At 51.2% G+C, this 25,052-nt stretch overlaps 7 protein-coding genes across 7 annotated transcripts; 2 read left to right on the top strand and 5 right to left on the bottom strand.

The window, feature by feature from the left end:
* Positions 1–12,996: 12,996 nt before the first annotated feature.
* Positions 12,997–13,886, bottom strand: EI90DRAFT_2502380 (uncharacterized protein). Its single transcript, XM_039053142.1, has one exon. The coding sequence runs from the start codon at positions 13,551–13,553 to the stop codon at positions 13,029–13,031; it is 525 nt and encodes a 174-aa protein (XP_038910640.1). The 5' UTR covers positions 13,554–13,886; the 3' UTR covers positions 12,997–13,028.
* On the top strand, positions 13,820–15,694 carry EI90DRAFT_3292651 (uncharacterized protein). Its single transcript, XM_039067346.1, has 8 exons — positions 13,820–14,183; positions 14,237–14,388; positions 14,439–14,523; positions 14,580–14,747; positions 14,807–14,815; positions 14,881–14,895; positions 14,952–15,150; positions 15,236–15,694. The coding sequence occupies exons 1-8, from the start codon at positions 13,989–13,991 to the stop codon at positions 15,427–15,429; spliced, it is 1,017 nt and encodes a 338-aa protein (XP_038910639.1). The 5' UTR covers positions 13,820–13,988; the 3' UTR covers positions 15,430–15,694.
* On the bottom strand, positions 15,536–16,882 carry EI90DRAFT_2938505 (NUDIX hydrolase domain-like protein; the record flags this gene model as incomplete). The annotated part of the gene is made up of 6 exons (XM_039055197.1): positions 15,536–15,717; positions 15,764–15,830; positions 15,882–15,996; positions 16,054–16,212; positions 16,265–16,335; positions 16,385–16,882. The coding sequence occupies 6 exons, from the start codon at positions 16,880–16,882 to the stop codon at positions 15,536–15,538; spliced, it is 1,092 nt and encodes a 363-aa protein (XP_038910638.1).
* Positions 16,883–18,537: 1,655 nt separating this feature from the next.
* EI90DRAFT_2502385 (uncharacterized protein) lies at positions 18,538–20,171 on the top strand. The gene is made up of 4 exons (XM_039053143.1): positions 18,538–19,052; positions 19,102–19,254; positions 19,309–19,950; positions 19,997–20,171. Exons 1-3 carry the CDS (start codon positions 18,891–18,893, stop codon positions 19,945–19,947), a joined length of 954 nt encoding a protein of 317 aa, XP_038910637.1. The 5' UTR covers positions 18,538–18,890; the 3' UTR covers positions 19,948–19,950; positions 19,997–20,171.
* An 876-nt stretch (positions 20,172–21,047) lies between these two features.
* EI90DRAFT_3079099 (uncharacterized protein) lies at positions 21,048–21,388 on the bottom strand. Its single transcript, XM_039061811.1, has one exon. The coding sequence runs from the start codon at positions 21,353–21,355 to the stop codon at positions 21,128–21,130; it is 228 nt and encodes a 75-aa protein (XP_038910636.1). The 5' UTR covers positions 21,356–21,388; the 3' UTR covers positions 21,048–21,127.
* Positions 21,389–22,415: 1,027 nt separating this feature from the next.
* On the bottom strand, positions 22,416–23,565 carry EI90DRAFT_3079098 (uncharacterized protein; the record flags this gene model as incomplete). The annotated part of the gene is made up of 5 exons (XM_039061810.1): positions 23,417–23,565; positions 23,264–23,381; positions 22,821–23,207; positions 22,579–22,791; positions 22,416–22,492 (listed from the first exon to the last, which is right to left on the bottom strand). Coding segments are annotated over exons 1-4 (827 nt in total), but the record flags the coding sequence as incomplete, so codon positions are not given.
* Positions 23,566–23,805: 240 nt separating this feature from the next.
* On the bottom strand, positions 23,806–24,319 carry EI90DRAFT_3020248 (uncharacterized protein; the record flags this gene model as incomplete). Its single annotated transcript, XM_039057484.1, has 2 exons — positions 23,806–24,034; positions 24,219–24,319. 2 exons carry the CDS (start codon positions 24,317–24,319, stop codon positions 23,806–23,808), a joined length of 330 nt encoding a protein of 109 aa, XP_038910634.1.
* Between the last annotated feature and the right edge of the window lie 733 nt (positions 24,320–25,052).

Below are 25,052 nucleotides of genomic sequence, written 5' to 3'. Positions count from 1 at the left end.
TACGTCATGAGTATACCTGGCCGGGCATCCGTAACTTTGTCAAGAGCTATGTGTCCTCCTGCACTTCTTGTGCCTGTGCCAAAGTCCCCCATCATAAGCCTTATGGCTTGCTCAAACAACTCCCCATCCCTGAACGTCCTTGGAACTCCATCTCCATGGATTTCATCGAACAGCTACCCTCCTCTTCCAGATTCACTTCCATCTTGGTCGTCATGGACCGCCTGTCCAAACAGTGCATTTTCATTCCTACCCACGATACCATCACCTCTCCAGAACTGGCCAAGCTCTTCCTCCTCCATGTGTTCTCCAAGCATGGAGTCCCTTCCCATGTCACCTCCGACAGGGGTCCGGAGTTTGTCTCTCATTTTTTCCGTTCACTTGGTAAGGCCCTCGACATCCACCTCCACTTCACCTCCGGTTATCATCCGGAAGGAGACAGTCAGACCGAACAGATGAACCAGATGCTCGAGCAGTACCTGTGCATCTACAGTAACTACCAGCAGGACAATTGGTCCGAACTCCTACCTCTCACAGAGTTCGCATACAACAACGCTCCGAATGCCACCACAGGCATCTCTCCGTTCTTCGCCAACAAAGGCTACCATCTGAACATCACCGTTCACCTGGAGTGAGACCTAACATCAGTGTGTGCCCAGGAGTACTCTGTAGATCTCGACTCCCTCCATCACTTCCTTCGCAAGGAAATGCACCTCACTCAGATCCGTTATCAGGGCCCGGCAGACTCCTGTCGGAGTCCTGCCCCAGCTTTCGAGGTAGGAACCTCAGTCTATGTAAAGGCCAAGTATTTCCGCTCCACCCGACCTTCCAAGAAGCTCTCCAAGAAAAACCTCGGCCCATTCGAGATCATTGCCCACATTGGAACTCACTCCCTCACTCTCCGCCTGCCGGAAAACATGTGAACCATTCACCCAGTATTCCATGTCTCACAGATCGAACCCTCCGTCCCAAACGTCATTCTGAACCGCCACCAGCCACCTCCGCCTCCCATAGAAATCAAAGGCGAGATGGAGTTCGAGATGGAGGAGATACTTGACTCCAAGATCAACCGACATAGACGCAACAAGTTGCTCTACCTGGTCAAGTGGCTAGGTTATGAAGGGACCAATGAGGAGACACAATGGCTCCTTGCTGGCAAACTCGATCACGCCTCCGACCTCGTCAAAGCATTCCACTCTCGGTACCCAGACAAGCCTGGACCCGAAGCTCCTTAGGAACCCAACTCCTCTCCCATCTCTCCCTTTCTCTCCACTCCTCACTTCTGTTTTCATTTTTTCTTTTCTGTAAGTACAGCTCCCCTCACCTTACTAATTCTGGGCCTTCAAGGGTTCAGGCCTAAGAAGGGGATACTGTCATATCCATCCACAGCCATCGACCTCCGGACCCTCCGATCTCTCCGGACTACCTCCGCTCCTTCTTCACTAACTGTCAGGGGACATAGCGTAAGCGGTTCTCTGTTACACTATCGATATTGCGTAAGACTATATCACCGCATGTAGCCGCATCAGCCCTCATATATCGTAAATCCCTCACCTTCTCCTGATCCGACTCTGCCCCCTGATCCGAGTGTTCCTTCATCTCTATTCACTTCGTTTTCTATCGGATCATTGTTTAGTTCCTTTGATCCTATCTCTTCCGATTGATTGATGTCACTCGTGTATATAGCTCTATGTGCCGCTGAGGGTTGGAACCTCAGCTTTGTCTACGACTAGGTTTTCGGGCGATATTCGACTCGGACTGACGAGCGATCCCTGACACTAACCTCGGAGCTCCCATATTCCGCAATCACCTCAGTATCCCTCGATGGTCACCACCCCCTCTTTTCAATTTATTACCTACACCTCCCTAAGTATGGAGCCCCAAAGGCTTCCGGACAGCTCCAACGTCCGCTAGCGCATGTTAGAACTAGCGGATTCGGACGACTCCGGAGTGGAATCGGAGACTTAGTGTGGAAGGACCTCGGCCTCAGCGACTCAAGCAGAGCACTGTGCCATTGCTGGTTGTCCTAGGGGTCCCTAATTTCGGATCTAGCAGAGGGAAAGTCTCTTGGGGGGAATTCAGGTTGATTTTGGACTGAGGTTACAAGTTACTAGGTACATTGTATATAAGGAGGGGTCCGGAATCAAAAGGAACAAGGGTAGGATGAAAGGAGACAAAGGGAGATGGAAAGAGGAACAACACCGAGGGTCAAGTGTTTGACTCAATGGTGTTTCCCAAAGGAGGAATGAAGGGCCAAGGCCCAAGGAGGAAGGAAGGAGGATGGGAGTGGGGAATGGCCAGCTGACTGAATAGAAAGGAAGCAGCAGCCCAAATAGGAATGAGGGAGAATAGCGGAATTGAATAGGACAGTGCAATAGTTGCAAGGTCCAAGGTAAGTCCGGAAAGTCCGAACTCGGAAGTTAAACTCCGGAATATTGGCAAACATAATTAAATGGAATGGGCTAACCAATACAATGGGTATAAGCGGAGGTGGGGTCAAAGTCCGAGGTCGGAGCTAAGACCGGAGGTTCCGGAGACAGAGACGCGAAATGGGATTCCGGAGCGGAGGTCCGGAGTCAGGGGCATAGGTGTTGCATGCTCGTCTGGGAGGTGTCAAGGTTGAGGTCGGACCCGGAATGTTCCGGAGTCGGACTGAAGGTGGTGTTGGAGCCGGAGGTGGGATAACCTCTAGGAAGTCGGCAAGGAGGAGGTGGCAGAAGGGAAGTAGGACTCTGGAAGTCAGGTTCAGAGTTCCAGGAGCCCGGAGCAGAGGTCGGGATTGTACGGATATGACAGCGCACTCCCACCTCCACTGGGCAATACACTCACTTGCCCTGCAAGTCCACCTTTCAGGCCTATCCCTCCTTTCCGTTTCTGGGTTATCGCCTACCATCCTGCTAACCCCATAACCCGACTTGTCGGTAATATTCAATCAGCTAATGTTTAACTCCATTAGCTCCACTCCGCTCAGCCCTGCCATTTACAGGCCCGCCCTCATTGTAACTATATATACTCAACTTGTACATAGGTTACACCTCAGTAATAAAATCGACTAGAGTTTACCCCCTTTTAGTTCTGGTTGCCAGTTAGTAAGTTAGGGCACGGATGTGTTACTTGGCACAGCGCTCCTGGCATAAGTTGCTGAGGCTGAAGCCCTCCGCCACGGAGACATTCCTTCACCTTGATCTGGTCTCTGACACCAATGAGGAACTAGGCACTGCATTTAGGCAGTATATGGGTCAGCATTATCAAGCAGATCAGCTTGTTTTTGTTGTTGAAACTGGTTGCGACTGCAACACTTCTTTGCGCTTGCATGGCTGGGGCACTGTCAGGGACGGTGCAGGAGAGGCGGGGGTAGTGGCATAGCCCCCAGCGCTAGCGGCCCAGGCAGCGGTGGAGTAATGGGAATGTATAGCGAGTGGCCCTCACTTGGGCTCACATCCCTGTCTGGCTTCTTAGGCTGAAGCAGTAGTGATTGTTATTAGGATGAAAGGCTAAACTAAACTAAACTAAGCTGGAGTAAGATACTTGCCTGAAGCAGTAGTGAGAAGAAGCTGCTTCTTTGGTTCTGCTTCGGCTTGGTTTATATACAGGCAGGAACGGGTCACATGGGGGGTGCCATGTCAGCCCGGGTGGAGCCGGGGTTATCGTGGATGGCTCTGCGGGCGATCCCGAGTGTCAGAGGGGAGAAGTACAAATGAGGATGCACGGCATATCCAGCAGCGCAGTACTCACACGGAGTACTCAGTGTCGGATGCGTCCATGCTACATGGGTAAGGAGAGAGGTCATCCATATAAAGAAAGAAAGGAAAGAAGAGAGACAAAGGAGAAAGGGAAAGAGGGAGGAGAAGGAAAGAGGAGCAATGGGAGGGTGCAGCGCAGAGCAGAGCGGTGTGCCCTGACATCACCCCCTCCTTAAGCCGCCGAGCCTCGAAGTGGCTAGGGGGTTTTCTTGCTCTCTGCCCAGGGTGCCTGGGTGTGCTCTGTGGAACTCCTCAATCCAGTTGTGTGCATTGGCCAGGTTGTCGTGAGGGAGCCACTCGTTTTCGGAGTTTGGCCAGCCCATGAACTTCACCAGATACCAGAGTTTTCTGCGGCACCAGTGGGAGTTGAGGACCTTCTCGACTTCGTACTCTTCTCCTTCATCTACGATTTAGGGGCCTGGGTGCGGGTCAGCGGGTCGTTTGGCGATCCCATCTGGGTGGTAGGGCCGGATGTTCGTTACCGATACCACTGGGTGGACTCCCCTTTGTCGTGCTGTGAGCCGGAGTTTGACAGCAGCAGGGGATACAACCTTAAGGATTTTGAAAGGGCCAGTCCATTTGTGGTCTAGCTTCTTGGTAGGGCGGTCCGTGGTGTAGTTTTGGGTGCTGAGCCAGACTTGATCACCTTCTTTGTACTCAGGTGCTACTTCTCGGTTTCAGTCATAGTAGTGGGCACTCTAGCGCTGCCTTCGCCTCTTCCTGCATTTTCATCAGTCTCGAGGTGAACACATCTGTGGCTTTGACTTCTGATGCGTGCATGGGTTCCGTCCCCATCCTGGGGTGTTGGCCTGTGTCGAGCTCAAAGGGAGTGTGGCGGGTTGAGGCATGGATGCAGTTATTATGGGAGAACTCCGCTAGCAGGAGCCAGTCCGCCCAGTCATCCTGGCAGTGGTTAACAAACACTTGGAGGTAGGCTTCTATCTCCTGGTTCACTCGCTCCATCTGTCCATCCATCTGCAGGTGGTAAGGTGCCAAAGGGGTCAGCTTGACCGCTAGTAGGGCCACTAGCTCTTTGGAGAACTGAGAGACAAAGGCACTCCCTCTGTCGCTGAGAATCTCCTTGGGGAGCCCATGATGCTTCCAGACATGTTCAAGGAAGAGTCGGGTGATCCCAGCCGAGTCTACCGCCATGACTGTAGGGATTGCATGGATGCGCTTAGAGAGGTGGTCCACCACCACTAGGATGGCATTGTAGCCCTTTGACTCAGGGAGCTCTCCAATCATATCCACAGAGATTACCTGCCAGCAGCGGGTGGGGATCTTGTTTGGCATGAGCTTCCCCACCTTCCACAAGGGGAATGACTTGACTCAATTGCAGGCGTCACACCCCACCACATAACGGCCTACATACTCCGCCATCCAGGGCCACCAGTAATCGTGGGAGATGAGCTCCAGGGTTTTCCATCGCCCCGGGTGTCCCATTGCCTGCACATCATGGTGTAGCCACACCAGGTCGTGGCGGAGTTGCAGGTCCTTCGGGACATATGCCTTTCCCCAGTAGAGGACCAACTCTCCATCTCTGCTCCATTCATCCGTCCTGAGGGTTCCATCTCCCAGCTCCTTCAGTGCTTTCACTACCTTCTTGTCACGGTCTTTTGCCACACATATTCTTTCCAGGATGGCCACCTCTTCTCCCTCCACTGTGATGGCCTCGGTCACATGGGCTTCAAACCATTCTGGCTGTAGGAGGGTCAGGCTGTCGTTGTCATCCTTTCCCTTCAGGTGGTCGGCACAGCAGGAGAGGGCATCCGGTTTCCCCATGAGTTTCCCTGGTCGGTGGATGAGGGTGAAGTGGAAGCGGGACAGAAACAGTGACCACCATGCTTGGTGGCAATTCAGCCTCTGTGTGGTGCAGAAGTAGCCTAGGTTGCAGTGGTCCATGTAGATATTGACCTTCTCCTCAGCCCCTTCTACAAAATGGCACCACTCTTCTAGCGCTGGGACTATTGCGAGCATTTCTTTGTCATAGATTTCGTAGTTGTGTTCTACTTCGGTGAAGCTCTTGGACATGAAGGCGATAGGGTGGAACTTGCCATCGGTTTGGAGCTGGGACAGAACGGTGCCAGTGGCAAAGTTGGAGGCGTCGCATTCGAGTTTGTAGTGGCCGGAGTCAGTGGGAAAAGCAAGGATGGGGGCAGAGGTGACAGCGACCTTGAGGGCGCCGAAGGTGCGCTCTTCATTCTCCCCCCCATGTCCAGACCTTTGCTTTGCAGGTCAGGGTGTGGAGTGGCCATGCCATCTCAGAGAAGTCCTTGATGAAGCAACAGTAGAAGTTTATGAAGCCCAGGAAGGATTGTACCTCCTTCACCTTTGTTGGCATTGGCCAGTCAAGGACCCCTTGGACCTTCACTGGGTCCATGGCAACACTACCCTCGGAGATGACAAGTCCGAGGTATTCGATGTGGCACCGCTCAAACTTGCACTTTTCCGGTTTGAGGAAGAGCTTCCTCCTTCGCAGCGTTTCCAGCACTTCCTGCACAATGTTGTGGGGACAACTCCGTGTACCGCAAAAAGTCGGATTCTGCGGAATTTGGTCACCAACACGCAGTACATATCCGCTGACGCTCCCGATACTCATTATATCACTATCCAACACTCCATACACTCACTCCATATTTTTCCTTATTTTCCCCATCATTCCCGACAACCCCAAGCAAAATTCCCACGCCCAACCATGCCGCCAATTTCACCCCCTCTCCAGACCTCCATACCCACACTCACAACCCAGCCGTTTTTCCACCCGATAGTGATGCTCTACCACCCTTCTTCACCCCCGGAGCATTTCCCAGAATGGCAATCCCATGCCCGGATGGTTCAGCATGGAGTAGAGTCTCATGTGGTCTTGACAGCACCTGTCAATGGCCACATCTCAAGAACTACTGCACCAAATGGGACGAATAGGGGCTCGTTGGAAAGCTGGAGATGAGGAGGTTGCTGTCGGGAGGATAGGCGGGCGCTGTGGCGAAGCGTTGCGGAGTTAACTTTTACATTTCCCATTTCGGACCCGTTGTCACATTTTCCCCATTCATTCATATTTCTTTTATTGTTTCTTTGTTCCCAATTGGATATTCATCATTTACGGTTGCCTAACGGCCCGTTTACATTCCCCCACTCCATTCATTCCATTTCCAACTCATATAAAATAGATAACAGCTTGTACATAACAAGTTAGTATTGAATAGACCCGTGAAGGGACAAGCAGAAGTTGCATCCAAGTGGCAAAGACACCATCCACGACCCTAACGCCCCCTCTGAGCTAGTTGCTCACGTCTAAGACCCCTCACATCATAATACTCAGCCTTGACGTCCAAGAGAGACGTAGGTGAGTGTTTGTTTGAGGTTTTTGCAGACTCAGTAGCACCAACAAACCACACCCGCGCACACTACCACCCTCCCCCTTCTCTCTGTCTCGAGTCTAGGCGATAGACCCATTACAACAGCCTTCCGATGTTCCTCTAGGGTGGACATGAAGATCAGGATGTCATCCATGTAGCAGATAACAACCTCTCGGTCAATGAAGTCCTGGAGGATGTCGTTCATCATGGTCTGGAAGGTTGCTGGGGAGTTGCATAGCCTGAAGAACATCACTGTGGGTTTGAACAGGCCCCAGTTGGTTGCAAACGCCGCTTTCCACTCGTTGCCATCTTTGATCTGTACGTTGTTGAACCCCCAGCACAGATCTAGTGCCGAGAAATACTTTGTGTTTTGAAGGTGCATGAGGACATCAGAAATGAGCGGGAGGGGGTACAAGTTCTTGACTGTTATTTCGTTGAGCTTTCGGTAGTCCTGGACCAGGTGCAGGGACCCATCCTTCTTCTTGACGAAGAATACGGGGGCGCCCATTGGTGACTTTGACAGGCATATGCACCCGTTCCGCAGGTTTTCACGTAGGAACTCGTCCAGCTCTTTCTGTTCCAGTCAGGATAGGGGAAAGGTTTTGCCTCTAGGGAGCTTGGCATCTGGGGTTAGATCAATAGCATGGTCCCAAGGCTTCTGGGGGGGCAGCACGTCAAAGGCTTCCTTCGAGAATACATCCCGGAAGTCTCTGTAGTGCTCGGGCACCAGCTCTTCCAACATCAGCGGTTTCGCCTCCACATCTTGGGCTTCCTCTGCTAGGCATTGGGACGGCATGGTTGTCACCCTTAGGTCATGCCCCCACTCTGGCGGGATTATGGCAGTGTAGATCCTGTCCCCAGGCTCCACTTCGGGGGTCTGCTCAGCAGTTGCTTGCAGTGACTGGCAGGAGGAGGGGCAACGGGACATGATGACCTTCTGCTGTGCCCAGTCAACCTCTGGGTTATGGTGTAGCAGCCATGAGTGCCCGATGATCAGGGACTGCTGCCCTAGGTTTGCCACGGCAAAGTGGGCCCGCTCTGTGTGTTGGCCAAACGTCAACAGGGCTTCCAGCTCTTCAGTGATGGCCTCATTCTCATTTGGCATTCCATCTACATTGCGCACTGAGATGGGCTGGGGGAGCAGGGTTGTCTCAAGCCCGTGCTTCTGGATGAAGTCTGGGCTTATGAAGTTCCCAGTTGTGCCGGAGTCTAACAGTGCCAACATGGCGACCGTGGTGAGGGACAGTAACGTGGTCACTTTTACTTTCATGTTGAGGGAGTGGGGGGACTGTTTGGCAAGCGTGTAGATGGCAGGTGGGGAGATGGCCACCTCAAGGGGTGGGCCAGCAGCTTTCGTGCCTTTCTTGGTTGAGGATGCGGTTTTCCTCTGTTTCTTAGCAATTACCCAGTGGAATTTGGACAACAGCACGGACTTGCATGTATCTCAGTATTTACACTGGGTACTGTTGCTTGTAGGCAGCTGGGACACATCCCTCACTGGTCACCTTCCCAAAAATCCTCTGGGGGGTCTGCTTCCTCTCCCCCTTCATCTCTTTTGGGTGTCCCCATCAGCTGGCTTCTCAGCCCTTCTGCAAGTGCTCGGGGGTCCTCTGGGTGCATGCGGCGTATTCGGCGAACTTTTGGGATGGGGCAGTCTCATGCAAAGTGCCCCGGTGCGTTGCAGTTGTGGCATAGCCCTCGTTGCGGGTCAGCCCTCGAACGGTCAAGGTCCATTGGCTGAGGGAGCGGAGCTGGGGGGCACGGGGCCGTGGCTGTGGGGGTCACGGGGGCAGCAGTGGATTGCGGCAGGGGTCCAGGTGGCAGGCGTGCAAAGGGCTGGGGGGTTGTCAGTGGTGGTCTTGTGGGGGGAAGGGGCGGTTTAAACAGGGGGAGGTGGGGTTGTGTCGCCTGGAAGCGCCGCCACTGGTTGTCAAGGAGGGTGGCTTCTCGTTTCCATTCTGCCCAAGTCCTTGGCATGTGACACAGGCGATAGATGCTCTCATGGAGCCACACGTTGATCACTTGTTCGAAGCAGTCTACCAGCCCCATGTCACCTAGCCATGAGGCGGGGCCATGGATCTCGAACTCCTGGATAATCCCACCCACAGAGTCAGTACCTTGCCACAGGGCAGCGAGCTTCTGTCAGGTGGTGGCTTTGCAGTTCAGATCTTGGAACATGGTGTTGAGCTCTGCCATAAAGTCGTCCATAGTGATTGCAGGCGATTCCACCATCAGCAGCGTGATCGTGCACTGTGTTGCCCATGCTCCTGCAGCTCCTCCTTTCATGTACGACAAGACAAAGAGGATCTGGGACAGAGTGTCGGGGAACTCTGCTGCACAGACATGGAAATAGATCCCACATTCTGCCTTGAAGTGGTCAAGGTCCTCACTTGCACCAGCGAAGGCAGTGGGTGTGGCGACTTTGGGTGCTGTGGGTTTGGGTTGGGGTGCGGGTGCGGGTGCAGGTGCGGGTGGTGGGTTTTGGATTCTGCTCTCAAGGATTGCTTGCAGTTCCTGGAACCTGGTCAGCAGGTCCTGGTACTGCTCCTCAGTCACCATGCTGGAGGAGGCGGGGGAGACTAGGTTGAAGCCTTCTTCTGCTGTCAGGGACAGTGCAGGAGAGGTGGGGGTAGTGGCATAGCCCCAAGTGCTAGCGGCCTGGGCGGCAGCGGAGTAACGGGAATGTATAGCGAGTGGCCCTCACTCGGGCTCATGTCCCTGTCTGGCTTCTTAGGCTGAAGCAGTAGTGATTGTTATTAGGATGAAAGGCTAAACTAAACTAAACTAAGCTGGAGTAAGATACTTGCCTGAAGCAGTTGTTACAGGAATGGGTTCTGGGGAACCCAACCTGAACCGTTTGGCTCACTAATGGAGGTGGCTGCATAGCCATCGGAGGGAGAGCGGAATGGGATGAGTGTCTGGAAGCACAACCTGAGGGTTGGCCAACAGTAACTTGGCACTCCCGGGAGCGTACCAGTAGTGAGTATAACATGGGCTCCTTGAGGGAGCCACCTGTCTGCTAATGGGGACTTGGCACTCCTGGGAGCGTGCTAGTAGTGGGTGTGTGCCAGGAGTGGTTGGCTAGCGGTGACTTGGCACTCGATGGAGCGTACCGGTAGTGTGGGATACTGTCAGGGCATGCTGCACCACACCGCTCCCCGCCCTCTCTTTCTCCTTTCCTCCTTTTCTTCTTTCTCTTCTCTCTCTCTCCTTTCTATCCTTATACAGAGGACCTCTCCCTTTTCCATATTTGTAGCACGGACACGTCCGATGTCGAGCACCCCGCATGGGTACTGCAACGCCGAACGTGCTGCACATCCTTACTTGTATTTCTCTTCTCTTACACCCGAGATAGAATGCGGAGTCGCCCATGATGACCCAGCTTCGTCCGAGGTCAACGTGGCACCTCCACGTGACCCATTTTCACATGTATATAAACCTAGCCAAAGTGGGACCGAAGAAGCAGCCTTCTTCTCATTCCCGCTTCAGGCAAGTGTCTCAACCTAGTTTAGCTTTTCACCTTAATAACGATACATTCCCGCTTCAGCCTAAAAAGCCGCACAGGGACATCAGCCCGAGAGAGGGTTACCTGCCATACGGTCTCACCATCCCACCGCTGCCTGGGCTGTCAATGCCAAGCATCATGCTGCTACCCCCGCCTCTTCAGAGCCATTCCTGACAGATACTGGGACTCCCAGAGGGAGTCACCCAGTTGGTGGCTATCGGTGACTTGGCGCTCATGGGAGCGTACCGGTAGCAGGAGTTGTTGGGGTAAGCAGGCTGGTGGACCAGTGCACGGTAGTGGGTGACCGTGGGAAGTGGGACCCATGGGTGCATGGCCAGGCATCCTGGAGCTGCCTGGACCATATCCCTCTCCTAAGGAGATGGGATAGGCTACAGTTCCTGATAGGGAACTATTGGTTGGATGGGAGTGACTGCTCAACCACCTGGTGGACTGGTGGCAGTGGGCAGCAGGAGGTTGGGCATGGGAATGCCCTCCTCGTTGCGGTTTAGTCATGGAAAGGATGAATAGGGAGGTGGACATGGTTCCAGGGTTACAGGTTGAATGTACAGTGGTGGCACAAGGGTGTGATGGTTACAATCGCAGTACAAGGTTTGGGGGTTATGTATTTGATGAGAGAAAACATCTCGGCAATTACCATACATGTCATATGACTTGTATCTATCTAATACAAATGTTATAATGGCCAAGGGAAGTCCCTTGGAAATCAACAAATCCCCCAGCCAGCACCAAAACCCAGTGGGAAAGCTTGGCATGGGGTTTGGCAGAGAATGAAGTGAGAAGAAGTAAGAAATATCTTACCTGTGTACCTGGCCTATAGGAGTCTAGGCCCATTTCCATAGCAAGGGGCCTCAAGGTCTGGTTGCCTGTCACGGACCATAAGATTCTCCAATTCCATAACAGCAGTAGTGAGAAGAAGGCTGCTTCTTCGGTTCTGCTTCAGCTCGGTTTATATACAGGTGGGAACAGGTCACATGGGGGGTGCCACATCAGCCTGGGTGGAGCTGGGTTATTGTGGATGGCTCTGCAGGCGATCCCAAGTGTCAGAGGGGAGAAGTACAAATGAGGATGTGCAGCGTATCTGGTGGTGCAGTGTCAGGGCACACCCCCCTGACCCAGCCCCACCCGGCCCCACTTCACCTGGTACCCCACCACCCAGCCTTCTCCTACCTCCTCCCTCCTTCCTCTTTCTTTCTTTCTCCATTTCACTTCCTCTTCATTTATTTCGCTTTCTCTTTATTTTATCTTTATTCTACACAGACGACCTTTCCTTGTATCAATGTACCATTGACCCACCTGCAGCGTGCTCACAACACGCCCAGCCTGGGTGCCCCGGGTGACCCCCGCTATGTCCAGCTCGTGCATTCACAGCGGACGCCCTTGGGATCCCCCACAGGGACACCCGGGTGACTACGGCTGTATGCGAGGATGACATGGCACCCGTCATGTGACCCAAGCCGCATGTATATAAACATACCTGAAGTGGGAACCGAAGAAGTAGCCTTCTTCTCATCCTTTTCCACTTCAGGTAAGTAACATAGTATTCCCTTTTAATAATAATAACATCCTTTTCCACTTCAGTCTGAGTGGCCAGGGACTGTCTCCTGAGCCAGGCCTGCCAGTATGCATGCCTGCTCCACACCCTGCGAGACTTCTAGTGTCGGGCATCTCACCCGGGCCTCCTCTACCCCGGACGCGTCCCTGACATGCAGTACTCACATGGAGTACTCAGCGTCGGACACATCTGTGCCACATGGGTGAGGGGAGAGGTCGTCCATATAAAGAAAGAAAGGAAAGAAGAGAGACAAAGGAGAAAGGGAAAGAGGGAGGAGAAGGAAAGAGGAGCAATGGGAGGGTGCGGCATGGAGCGGAGCGGTGTGCCCTGACAGGCACCACCTGGTACCTGAGCATGTCATTGGGACTTCTTTGTCTGAGGCACTAAGTATGTAACATGCTCCAGATCTGTTTTTCAATCCTAATGTCCCTTTCTAAGGTACTCTATATCCCTGCTCTCAGTGTCGAAAGAATATTCAGGAGCAAGCATATACAACAACCACATCCAATGACTTCATCTGTTCTATCTGAGCCCCCAGCTGACTTAGCCATTTGGCTTAGATGATTGTTAGAATAATGATTTTCAGTCCTAAAAGTGCTCAAACATGGCAGCTTAGAATGGCAGTGCAGCGCTAACATACTATATTACAATACAATCCTAACTGTATTGAAAATAAAAAATCCCCAAAATTTGATCATTTTTGAGCTGATTTCTGACAAACATATTGATACCCCATTCACTTGGAAATTGACAGATTCCCTCAAAAACGCAGTAAGTTACAACATATAGAAGTGAGAGAACTGTAACTAACCTCAGTCTCAAGCAATATGTGCGAGAACTGAGGAAAAGGGAAACTAATTCAAAAGATTGAATGTAGTTTGTGGCCTTCGCGGATTAGTCCGAAGTGACCAAAATAAGTAAGAAAAAGGTGTTGTGACCAAGTAGTCACGCCACTGCGGGAATGTGGCTGTCCGGGCGAGTTCCCTCGCTCGGATGTGGGAATGTGGCTGTACGAAAACTCGTCCACACGGTTCCTCCAACAGGGATGCCCGAACCCGCCAACGGTGGAGGCGACCTAGCCAGCGAAAATGATGACGACATAGTCGATGAAAGCGAATTATTGTCAGACGAGGAAAAGGCAGCTGCTGATGCAGCTGGTTGGGAATCGGGCTCCGTTTCCGGTTCATCAGATCTCTAGCTGAAGTGGAAGGCCACGTCGATGCCACCGCAGTCCCCGAACCCTTCGCACCTTTTCCTCCGCCACCTTCGTCAAGGGCGCCGTCATTTGTTCCAGTTGCCCCAGCTGGCCCTCCTGTCATCCCTCTTGGCGACGACCTTGATCCTGATGGCCCTGCCAACATTCCAAACGACGCAAGCATCCTGGTGCAGCTCGCTTTCGGACATTTCCGAAAGGAGAAACTATGCAACAGAAAGTACACGACTACTATTTCTGTGACTAGAAATATCACTAGAAATATCAAGAGAAACCACAGCTTGAAATGCAGCAACCAAGCAATTCAGTTACCCATCAAGTGAAATAAGACTGGTAAGATAGAAATGATATCAGCAAGAGATTGTCGCATCAATGAGCCCCGTTACGGTTCGGGGAAGTGTGCACCCATCTTGAGCAGCGGATATGGTCTTCCCTGGGCCAGGGTGCGAAGATGAACATATTGATAGATTATTGATATCAGAAGGCTTACGTATGTAAGTCGTCCTGATCGCAATTCGATATCATTATAACATTGGATGATTGTGGTCGCAATCGACTCTCCTCCTGCAGCTACTTCTATCTTTTGTGCTCTTTGTCTGGAATGATGCCTTCTCTCACATCGCCAGCCAAGGTTCTAGTAACTGGTTCAAATGGCTTTATTGCCGCCTGGATCGTCCGAGTTCTCATCGATCGAGGTTACAACGTCATCGGAACGGTGAGGTCAGCGCCGAAGGGAGACTATCTGAAGAAGCAGTTTGGAGATAAATTTGAATTTGTTGTCGCCAAAAATCTCGAAGTGCGTTGGTTATCACTCATTTAGGGCTCGAATAGTGAAAAATGGTGTTACAGGAGAATGCATTCGACGAAGCTGTGAAATCCACGGGCCCTGATGCCATCATCCACGCTGCCACACCCATGGATGTCTCTGGCGATCCTCAATCCGTCATTGGGCCAGCCGTGGAGGGGACTCTTGGGATTCTTCGAAGCGCTCAACAATTTGGGTATGGAGCAAGTCATCTTCAAAGGGCACTCCTAATCAAATGGAGACCAGGCACAACATCAAGCGAATAGTAATTACATCTTCCATAGCATCCATACTGGAATCGAAAGATGTCCCATCATACACCTTCACGGAGGTAAGCATGACGAACAATGATTCCCCCTAGCGATATTGAGGCTTTTGCTTCAACAGGACGACTGGAACTCGAAGTCTGAGGGAATCATCGAGCGGGAGGGAACGAATGCACCAGGAGAGCAGAAGTATGCAACAAGCAAGACCAAGGCTGAACAAGCTGCTTGGAAGTTCATTAACGAAAATAAGGGCTTGCACTTTGATCTGACTACTATCTTGCCTAGTGTGGTGCGCTTTTCGTTTCTAAAGATCATTGGCTGGAGTTGACCTGGGTTTTGCTGCATCAGGTCTTTGGGGTGCGTCGGTGTAGTGCATAACCGCACGTTCTCTGGCGCTGATCTACAGCTGTATTCACTTGTAGCCGATCATACATGAGGTGAGCAAATATAGAGAAAACCTGGGACGTTTACTCTTGGTTAATTCGATTCAAAGGTCAAGGATGTGTCTGCCTTGAATGCAACTATCGCGTTGTTCCGTCACTGTATCTTCAATGGCACTCTGGACTTCTTTTCTAACAATTTCGTGGACGTCCGAGATGTCGCTCTTGCGCATGTCCTGGCCCTAGAGGTACCAGAGGCAGGTGGAGAGCGCATTATTATATCCAGCGCACCTTTCTTCTACCAGCAATCGAGTAAGTTCTTGTCCTCCTTCCTCGTATGGAAGATTTGATGTTGGAATTTCTCACCACTCCGCGAAAACGTTACTCTGTTCACCAGTCGATGCATTGATTGAAGCCAGATATAAAGTCCCTCCCCGTGAGCCGCGGGAGGACACTTCAGTTCCACATGCGGCCATCATGGACAACGCAAAGTCGAAGAAAATCCTGGGGATCAATTATCGAGATTTCAAAGAGACCTCCGTGGATACATATGCCGAGTTGCAGAGGCGATTCCCAGAATCGTTCCCTTAAGCAGTCATGTAGCTCATCTTCTTGTGATGGAAAAGATTTCACAAGACGGCAGTTCGAATTGCTTGTACCACGCCACAAGATCGGTCTACTAGCTACAATTTAGACCTCATTCGGAGACTGCTTTGTGGAAATAGGTATCACCAAACGGATGAAAACAAAGTTGTGGATGTTGAGCACAGACATAATTGTCAAAACCAAATCGGCCATGCATCCTTGTAAGAATCTCGACAAAGTTTGGTTCCGACTCAGGAGTGATGTGACCATGACGGATAAAGAAGTCTATGAAGACTGCGAACCGGGTCACTTTATTGATCTTCGTGAGTAATACACATACCTAAAGCACAGGTTGGCGGGAACAGACCCTTCCTAAGTTTGTCGAGCACATCGTCCACCGAAAGAAGCTAATAAAGGCATGGAGCAAGAAGGTGTGTGTTGGGTAGAGCTGAACTGACCTCAAACCGTTCTACTTCACCATCTAAAGGTTTAAGTTCTGGGGCATCCACCCCTACTGGCACAACCAAATCGTAGACATATTGCGTCTTTGGTTTGAGCCATCCCTTCGACGATCTGATAGGAGCCCGCACCTGTATGTGGCACACTAACGATGTTTTGTCGGTCACTCACTGGAAGAAATAGGATATTGCTCCGGTAGCCCGGAGGTATTTGCGGACGAAACTTTCTTCGAGCGAAGCCTCCTCCATGCACTCTTTCACCAATGCGTCTGTTGGAGTCAGTCCATACGGTATTCCACCGGCAACGGTGTTATCTGGGCAACCCGGCCAACTAATTACATCCTGTCAATAGCGACGTAGCAGCTTCACAAGTGATTGCTGACGTTTTAGTTTTTGCTCTTATTGGGACCCATATTTTCTGCTCTCCCTCCAAGTACATCGTCATGTGGCAGCCCTACAATTTGATCATTAGCTAGGTGTTTCGAAGAGAACACCTTGCTCACATATGTTACGAGCCCGAAAATAGTGCAACAAGCACGCTCGAGAAGAAATGCGATATCTGTATTATCCGAACCCGTCCTTTTAAATGGGTCATAGTAGATTGGATAAAGCTCATCCCTCCAGAGTGACCCGCCGATGACATCGCTGAAGAGTCCGCTGTTGCGCCATTCTCTGCATAGCACATCAAGCGCGTCGCTACGCTTACGCGGTGAGTCAAGATTACGGACAAAACGAACTTCCCGTCCTGGTACATGCAAACATTCAGAGGATTCGACGATATCAAAATTAACTATCAAAGCTTCAGTACCTGTCACATCAAATACGGGGTTGCCTGTTTTCTGCTGCAATACGTCAACCACTGGGGATCGAATCCACCCAATCCTGACCTCGACCCCTTGTGGCGGAGTAACATAGAACGGGATGGGATTGTCGACTTCACTGCCCTCATCCACACGGCGGAAATTGTCGCAACGCTCAACAAGTGGCAAGAATGAAAACATTGCTGGCTCCCTCACTGGTGAATTCGACAATCGGCGAGTATGGCGCGTCAGCGCAAAGCCTGAGGACTTCGTATGGTGTAGTTCAGCGCTGCGAGCGGCAGTCCCCGACCTCGCGCTCGGAACGACTGGACACCGAACGGGCACAACAAGTTTGACCATATATCAATGACGATCCGCCTCCCCCACTCCAGACCATCGAGCCAGAGTCGGGATTGCGAGCGGCAGTTCAAATCAATAATTAAAACTGTATGGTCTGACTACTACCTATGCAAGATTCCTCCCGTTAGTAACACCTAAGCAGTCATAGTCGATGCATGGCGCTCGATGCTATGCGGCACTCGGCGGCTGCAAGAGGGAAATGTTTTGTGATCCAAACCGTCAACACCACCGCACCAGCCACCAGGACATCTTCATCATTGAACGTAGAGCAAATTTTCACCTTGTTGCTACCTAATTTCGCGTATGTCAAAGAAGACCGAGAGGACAAGAAAGTCCAGGAAGCCCCTTCAATCCGTGTGCCAGGCCGGTGGAGAAGATCTCCCATAACATGGGTCAAGGGTCATTAGAGCGGCGTAAAAATGGTTTAAGGGAATACCACGAGGGATGGAACACAAATGAGTCATGATATTTCCACGTAGTCGACGCGATTTATTCCCAAAGAATAAATCCCTTGCCAGTTGGGCTGGAGGGGCGCTACCATTGAGCCCATCTGGTTCACCGTGACGGGGAATTGCTTTATTTAGAAAAGCCTCCAAAATAAGTTATTTGTAATGATGTGCGCCTAGGTGGTCAACCGATGATTGCCTTGCCTCAATGCAAGGAGTCTTGTCATATTCAACACGCGAGGTTTGCCTATCCATGGACTTGAAGCTGGCAGGACAGTCAACGTATGTGCTTGAGGCGTTCGAAGGCAAGTGAAGGAACTGAATGTGAGGGGCAATTACATATCACGGAAGTACCCAGTATCGACTGCGACCCATTTGGGTTCAGGACACAAATGCCGACACACACAACGCTAGAGCTAAGACCAGTGAGTCTGGGATTTCATAATTTATGGGTGAATTTGCATCAGGTACCCACACTACTTACCCCAGGAGACCACGGCAGGCCCATTGTCGGTGTTGGGTCACGACCCAGGCAAGCAGTATCTAATAACCATGAGCCTTAGGTTCGCGGTCGTACAAAAGGCAAGGGACATATAAGTGTGAAAATCGTCAGGATCCGCACTCAATGATGTCAGCGCGCATCAATGGCTTGCCGTAGCACAGGGTCACTGGGCTGTGGCAGTGGAGCTCCACTTTGTGACGCACTCGTGGCACGCCGTGCCTGATCATCACCTATCGTGAGGAAGGTCCTATATGTAACGACTCCTTCCTATTAATTCTCCGCAGTATTGAATTGTGCACCACGAAGGGTGTCTATTCATTAAAGCAGCACTTCCACGTTGGGGGAGGGGAGGGTTAGGACGGGTGAAATAAGCGCAGTTGCTCTGGCCTCGACGAGGTGAACAGTCCCATCCTTTCATTATTCATCAAGTAGTTCGGATTACCGCTTTAAATCGCTAAAATGTTACCGCATTCCGTCGCAGTTTCGTCAGCATCCATGATGTTCCAGACCAGCTTAGCTATGCAGAATCGCCTTGAAAGATGCAAAAACCGTAACTCTAGTGTCTCGGGACATATGTGCTGAGATGTTGCGCTCACGGACTCGAAATCGGCGGACGAAACTGGGCTCGAAGCATTTCCACTCCGGAATGCAAATTGAGATAACAACCGTACCGAAGCGGTATCCCCTTTTTGTATTAATTGGCTACGAACCTGTTCCTCAAAATTTGAAAACTTGGCCTCCCGAAATACTGGGCTATTCGGGTGCTCAACCCGCCAAACCCCCCCAAGTCCGCATATAGGACATCGAGGGAAGCCAGTGCCCTCGCGGCATATTTTCTAAATCCCGAGCCCATACAAAACGCTGATACCTGCACACCTGTCTTTCATCCACTTCCCTGAGAATGTGTAGCATCGAGCCTAATCCCAACGTGTCTGGGATCGGTATACGCGTCTCTTTTTATGTTACCAGCACTATTATCTCCTTGCTGCGATTTGGGAGGGGTTATACGGAGCTGTGCGATGCTTTGGCTCAGGGCGCCGGTGTGAACGCGCTAGCCTTGCTGGTGGGTTCTGTACACCCACGCTAACAACCGCGCCTTGACCAGTGATTAGATTGTCGCAATTGTGCAAACCGTATCGAAAAAACTGGATCTCTTTCATGCCCTTATTATATCCCATATTAATGGTTATTTCGGGATAATATTATTCGTGCACCCTCTATACTACCGCGCTCCCCCAAAGCAACTGGCTTTCTACTGGGTGACGGTACGTTTATTATGGATATCACATCTCTACAGGTCAACATGTTGTACATTCTAGATATGGATTCTTCAGACTGTCCATTCTGCCTGGGCGGTATATCTTATGGTGAACGCTCCAAGATTCGGGCCCGACCCAGAGTGTAATGACAGCGTAATCTATCTCATGCTCGCCTGGAAAGTTCGAGTCACCGCCCTTTGGTTCAGGGCATTAGGGATCGCGGTAATAGGCGTGTCAAATCTGGCAGCGCTGTATGCAACGCCTTGGATCATCAAGTCCATTTTTCGTTTGCTCAAGGGCTCGTTGACCCGGCAAGCGGCGCATGAGCGGGATCCGTCCTTCGAGCTTCCATACTTTTCGGGGATCAACCCACATCCGACGTTTGACACTCCCACAACACCATATATTGATCAACATTCATCACAAAATCCAGGACTACAGCCAACTCCCCAGGCCGTGGCCAATGCTGACAAGGTTCTGCATTTCTGTGGCGCCCTCGGGCGTCTGATCGGTACCGCATATGGTGTCATCTCGCTGGAACTCACCGTCCACTTCAATCACGTACAACCCGGCGAGAATGTGTGGAATTTTGGACAGCTTGTCGCAGTAGTCATTCTCGCTGGGAATACCCACCAATTTGTTCGTTTCTATCTGAAAAAACGCGAGGAGGGGGTCCCACCAGTGACCATCATGGACTGAAGAGTGAGTTTGCATCCTCATGGCCATACTGTATCCTCATCAGTTCTAGCCGTTATGATGGGTCGCAAGGCGAGGCACCAGTCTACCATATTCCTGGAGATTCATAAGAAATGCAGGCTCTGTTATTTATGAAGGATCCATGTGCTCAACGATTTTTTTTTTCACCTCTGCTAGCTACTGTATCCCTCCCGACAAACTGTACCAACAGCCTTTGTCTCGCGCCCAAGCCAGCATCGGTTTTGTGGATAGCCTTTCTTGGCATTTCGCGTGTCTGTTATTCTGCATTCAAGCTGCCTGAAGTTCGAACTGACGAATCATCATGAGCTTCCCGCTCCCCTGATACGCTACATAATTAGTTGGAGATATAAAAATAGCAACGCAATATAATAAGTAGTTGCACCGATGAACGCGTGCGGCCCAACTTACGATTCACCTTGCCAAGCTGTTTCATTCCCAGCTTTTACGCGAGCGGCTCGTACTCGAAGCGCCCAACAAACCGTTCATGGGCGCTCATTTACATATTTCCCTTTTTGGCGCGACAATACATCAAATCGGCTAACACCAATATAGCAACGACATTACACTGGAGGACAAGGGCGCTTACGTTGTAGGTAGACTTGAACGATTGCGAGCACACGAAACATCTTGATGAACCACGGAAGATATCATTAAATCATGCGCAAGTACGAACGTAACTTGGGAAAAATTAGGGGCGGGATAAGGGGAAATGGTTTGCAAAGGCAAAATTGTAACAATCGTACGGGCGCAAGCTAGCCAGGGAAGGCTCAAAGGAACAAGGCCTCAGTGACAGGGTGGCATTGAACCATTTCGTGGAACAATCAGAAAAGAGGGGGAAAAAAAGGTTTTTAGTGTGCATAAATGAGGCAAATGTCGATCCAAACTGATCAACATTTGCCACTGAAGAACAAGAGGTGACGATGATAGCGGATGGGAATATAGGGACGGGTGTTTTGTGGGTGAAGAAGCAAAACAAGGGACAAGTTTGATTTAATTTTTTGTATATTTTCTCGAATCACGTTTGTGGTAGGAAATGTCGGCGAACGACAGATGGGAGAGGGAATAATAATGGTTGGCCATCGGATGGAATTGTCAGGGAAGTGTTCCTTGGAGTTGCCATGCCCAGTCACTGGAACAGAGTAAAAATTATCAGGACACTCCCTCACATGAAGAGATAACGTTGCAAGGGCAATAACCGCAGTTGACCGTGCACGTCCAACAATGCAAACTGAGGACAGTCGGAAAGAATGCATGGGGAGATCCGCGCGAACGTGTGGGAGTTGGAAGTAGATGGTATGGATGATATAAGGTGACAATCGACACCGGACGAGAAGGCGTTAGAGACCAAGGAGCGGAGTAAGGAAAGAGAGGGATAAGCCAAAATCGCCATAGAGCAAAGAGAGAACAAAAACCAGGGAAAAAAGAACTGGCTGGTTCGTTACAATGGAAAAATGACATATTTTAAAATGTGTGTGATTGGAGATCGCTGAACGAAAGCGGTGGAAAGCAACGGGAAAAAGGGGAACCATAATGGATGAGTCGTTATCGTCTATGAGTTCCGCGTTCACAGACGCTCAGGAGGACTGGAAATGGGGCAGAGGCAAAAATGAAAAAAGGGGGGAAAACACAGAAGAACAAGCGGAAAAAGGAATTGTTTATGTACGCGCAATCCAAACGACCAGTGTGACGAGATGGAGAACCGCGGTGATAAATCTTCGGAACCCGCTGGATTTCGGCCGACGATTAACGACCTGGTCCCAAAGTTGGAGCATATGAATCCTTGGGATGCGCGAGTGAAAACTCTCCACATTATAATGTCCATCTCGAATGAGCCCCACAAGAAATCGATGAGGGAAGCCAGAGGTCGATATTTGAACAAAACCGAAGGGCGGCCTGATGCAATAATTAGTGCTTGGAGCGAAAGAGAAAACACAGAAGAGAGACTAGAGGCATGCGGGGAATCGAAGCACCAATGACCAAAATTCATACAGTGTTGAGGCAGCGTGATCTAAGACCTTTTCGGAAATACTTGCACCAGCAGCGCTGCTGCGGTACAACAATGTCAAGTGGCCTTGACCCTGAGAGTCGGTGTCGAATGGTCTGTCAACGTTGGTGCCACGGGAAGAGGATATCAGATGCGATAATTGAAACTGAATGGTGAACAATCCTAAATAGCTGATACGAACTGAGAGAGACGAAATAAACGAGAAGATGGACGACAACGGAAGTATTCGGATTGTCCGAGCAACACAAGAGGTGGCGAGAAGGACCGCGGCAACTGTAATTTGAGCTCACACTGCTCGAAACATACCAGTAAGGGCGTTCCAAGGTCCGCCGACGTGATGGCCTTCTGCAATACTGCGAGGTAGACGGGTGGTGTCGTACCAAGATCGGTCAGACTCGAAAGGGAGGAACGGTATGCGCGTGGCAGTGGTTCCACAAGATGTCATCACTACTTCATCATTGCCCTTTCTGGACCACCTCGAAACTCGCCCGCCTCCCTCTGCGAATGCCAAGTTATTACCAACTTCGTGAGGCGTATTGTACCGGCGATGGTGGGGATGGAAATCTATTAGGGGTTCGGCGGAAGCGAAAGGGGTATTATCGACGAACCCTGAGTGTTGATATTGCTGATGACAGGTGGGAGCGGGGGGAATAGGAGCAACAGGAGGTCGCTGAACTGCCTCGTAAGATGGACGGGGTCTAGGTGGTTGAGGCGAGTCCAAAGCCGTATCGGTAGGATCCCAGATACCAGGGATTCGAGGGAAAAGGTCACGATGAATGGTGTGAGGACGGCACGACCCAGCATCACGGTTCAAGGTCTCGCTAAACTCGCCACGAGTCTCGGAAATGACACAGTACGAGTATGCCAAAGCATCTCTAAACGAGGATGAATTTCTTGCTGGGATGCATCGAAACATCCTACACTAGGATCCAGATCATCGAGGAGGGGTGATTCACAGGACGTAACGGCAGGAAAGGTGTCAAACTCGATATCATTACCGTTAACCTCGGCAATGAGCTCGTCTAAGACTTGAACGGGCTTCTTCACGGCACCATTCGCAAGGCGATATTCCCTCTCACTACCAATCGTGTGAATCGTAGACAGCTCCCGTCGCCTGAGTTGACTTATCCATGCCAGCCATTCATCGGGCTGCGGCCCAAGTACCCAGGAAAAAATAGCAAGGGCTTTCATTTCAAGTGAGCGCATGGATGCCATGCTTAGCCCAGTGACCTCGTGCCTAATTCAAACCAGTATCAGAGTGATTCGGACCTGAATCAGGAACTAAAAACACACCAAGTCTTCGTTGTGAAGGTATTATCTTCCAACCACTTATTGCTTAACGTAAGACCAAGAACGAGAATCCGCCAAGGGATCTCATTCCGAGAGGAAAGAAGGTCGTCGCGGAAGCACGCTCCATTTCGGACAAATTGTCATAGTCGGTCCGACGAATGGGAAGACGATGGATATACCAAAGAGCCAATATCAACGACGCGGCAGATGCAGAGACTTGGTAGATGGTCTGTTGGACAAACCGCCGAAAAGGAGGAGGCACCATGCCACCAGAGAACGAAGGGACCGGCGGAGAAACACTCGACCTGGTGATGGAGGTGCACTTAGAAAACATATGAGCACTTGTACCTCCGGTAGGAGACATAACGAAAATAGACCTACTCATTTGAGACTAGAAAGGAGCAGACGTCCCAAACACTGTCACTCATCCAATCCGCGAGATTGACGCCCGCGTTAGCCCTTGCTTGTTCGTTGGCGCTTTGAGCAGCTCAGATGGTGATGGATAAAGTTTGTTGGAGGGTCATCGTTCGGCGGTGTCAGAGCCTCTAATCCCGGGTCACCGGAGCAGGCCGAGGGACAACGAGTTGCTCGGGCACGATGTCGGGCATAGGAACCTCAGACGCAGCAGGTGCAAATGAGCCATAAACATGCTGGTGTTTGTGAACCGGCAGATCCTCGTACTGGGGGTAAGGAGGCAAGTTACCGGGAACGGGAGGCCAAGGCGCCATATTAGCGGAAGTCTCGCGGAATCGGTCATTGACTACCCTGTACTCCCTGCGCACGTACGAGTCATGCTCGTCCACGCTGCAGTTGTCCTCGCCGAAAGAAGGGGTAGGAGGATAACCATGAGGCGAAGGAGGCCAACTCGGAGTGTTCCGGCGCTTATTGGGAGGGTGATATGGAAACCAGAGGCGACGGCGGCGCCCGAATGCAGCACGTAGGATGAGAAGCACCGTACCTCTCTTGGGGAGCTAGACTGGCTCCATAAAGGACGTCAAAGGGCACGTTGTCCTCGGCAACGGTGAAAGGACGATGATGACCACTGTTGAATTGGTGCATGATAGCCGCGTGTTGAGGCAGAACGAGGCGATCATGTCGTCAAATGTAGACGCAAGAGGGTGGACGATGCCCTTGGGGTGCGCAGCTTCACGACGCTGCAGGTAAGACTGAGCTGCGGGCGTAGCTGCTGGCTTTTCTTGAGAGAGGTTACGTTGATGGCTGCAGACGGGGCCAAGGCCGTTGGGACAGGCATTTCAAGCAACTTGCGTTGTGATAAAGGAGACTCTTGCGAGTCGGGGCGACAAACAGACTCGGACTGCTTGCCGAATGGCCGTTGATCGCTGTGGATTGAGTGATCAAAGGGGCCGAAGTGGAGTCGTATCGAAGTCGTGAAAATTGAAGAAAAATCTAGGAGGCCGAGCGGGGATATGCGATCTTCAAGAACGCAGGGTTGGAGATTGCTAGCCAAGTACGCCGGGTCCAATTAAGGACTGCGAACGAGGAGATAGCTGCACAAGAGTCGGAGGGAGGAAAGGGGGGTCAAAGGCGAAGTGTTGTCTGTGTCCAGGTTACACCTGACTTGCAAATCAGTTCACAGATCTTTTGGGACAGCCCAGCAGGATCCGATGACAGATTGCGAAGGGGGCTACCTACGCAGAGGAACGCGGTGAGGAAAAGGAAGAAAATGGAAATGATCCCCCTCTGTTGCGGACGGAGGGAAGGTAAGGAAAAGAAACAACCAGGGCCTTCCAAAAATTAACTCATTCGGCATTATCCGAATTCGGAGTCATCG

This window comes from Cantharellus anzutake (genome assembly GCF_015039405.1).
Source record: "Cantharellus anzutake strain C23 chromosome Unknown EI90scaffold_78, whole genome shotgun sequence".
In the NCBI taxonomy this organism is placed as follows: Eukaryota; Fungi; Basidiomycota; class Agaricomycetes; order Cantharellales; family Hydnaceae; genus Cantharellus; species Cantharellus anzutake.
The sequence above is the reverse complement of the archived record's forward strand: the minus strand, read 5'-3'. Positions and strand labels throughout refer to the sequence as shown.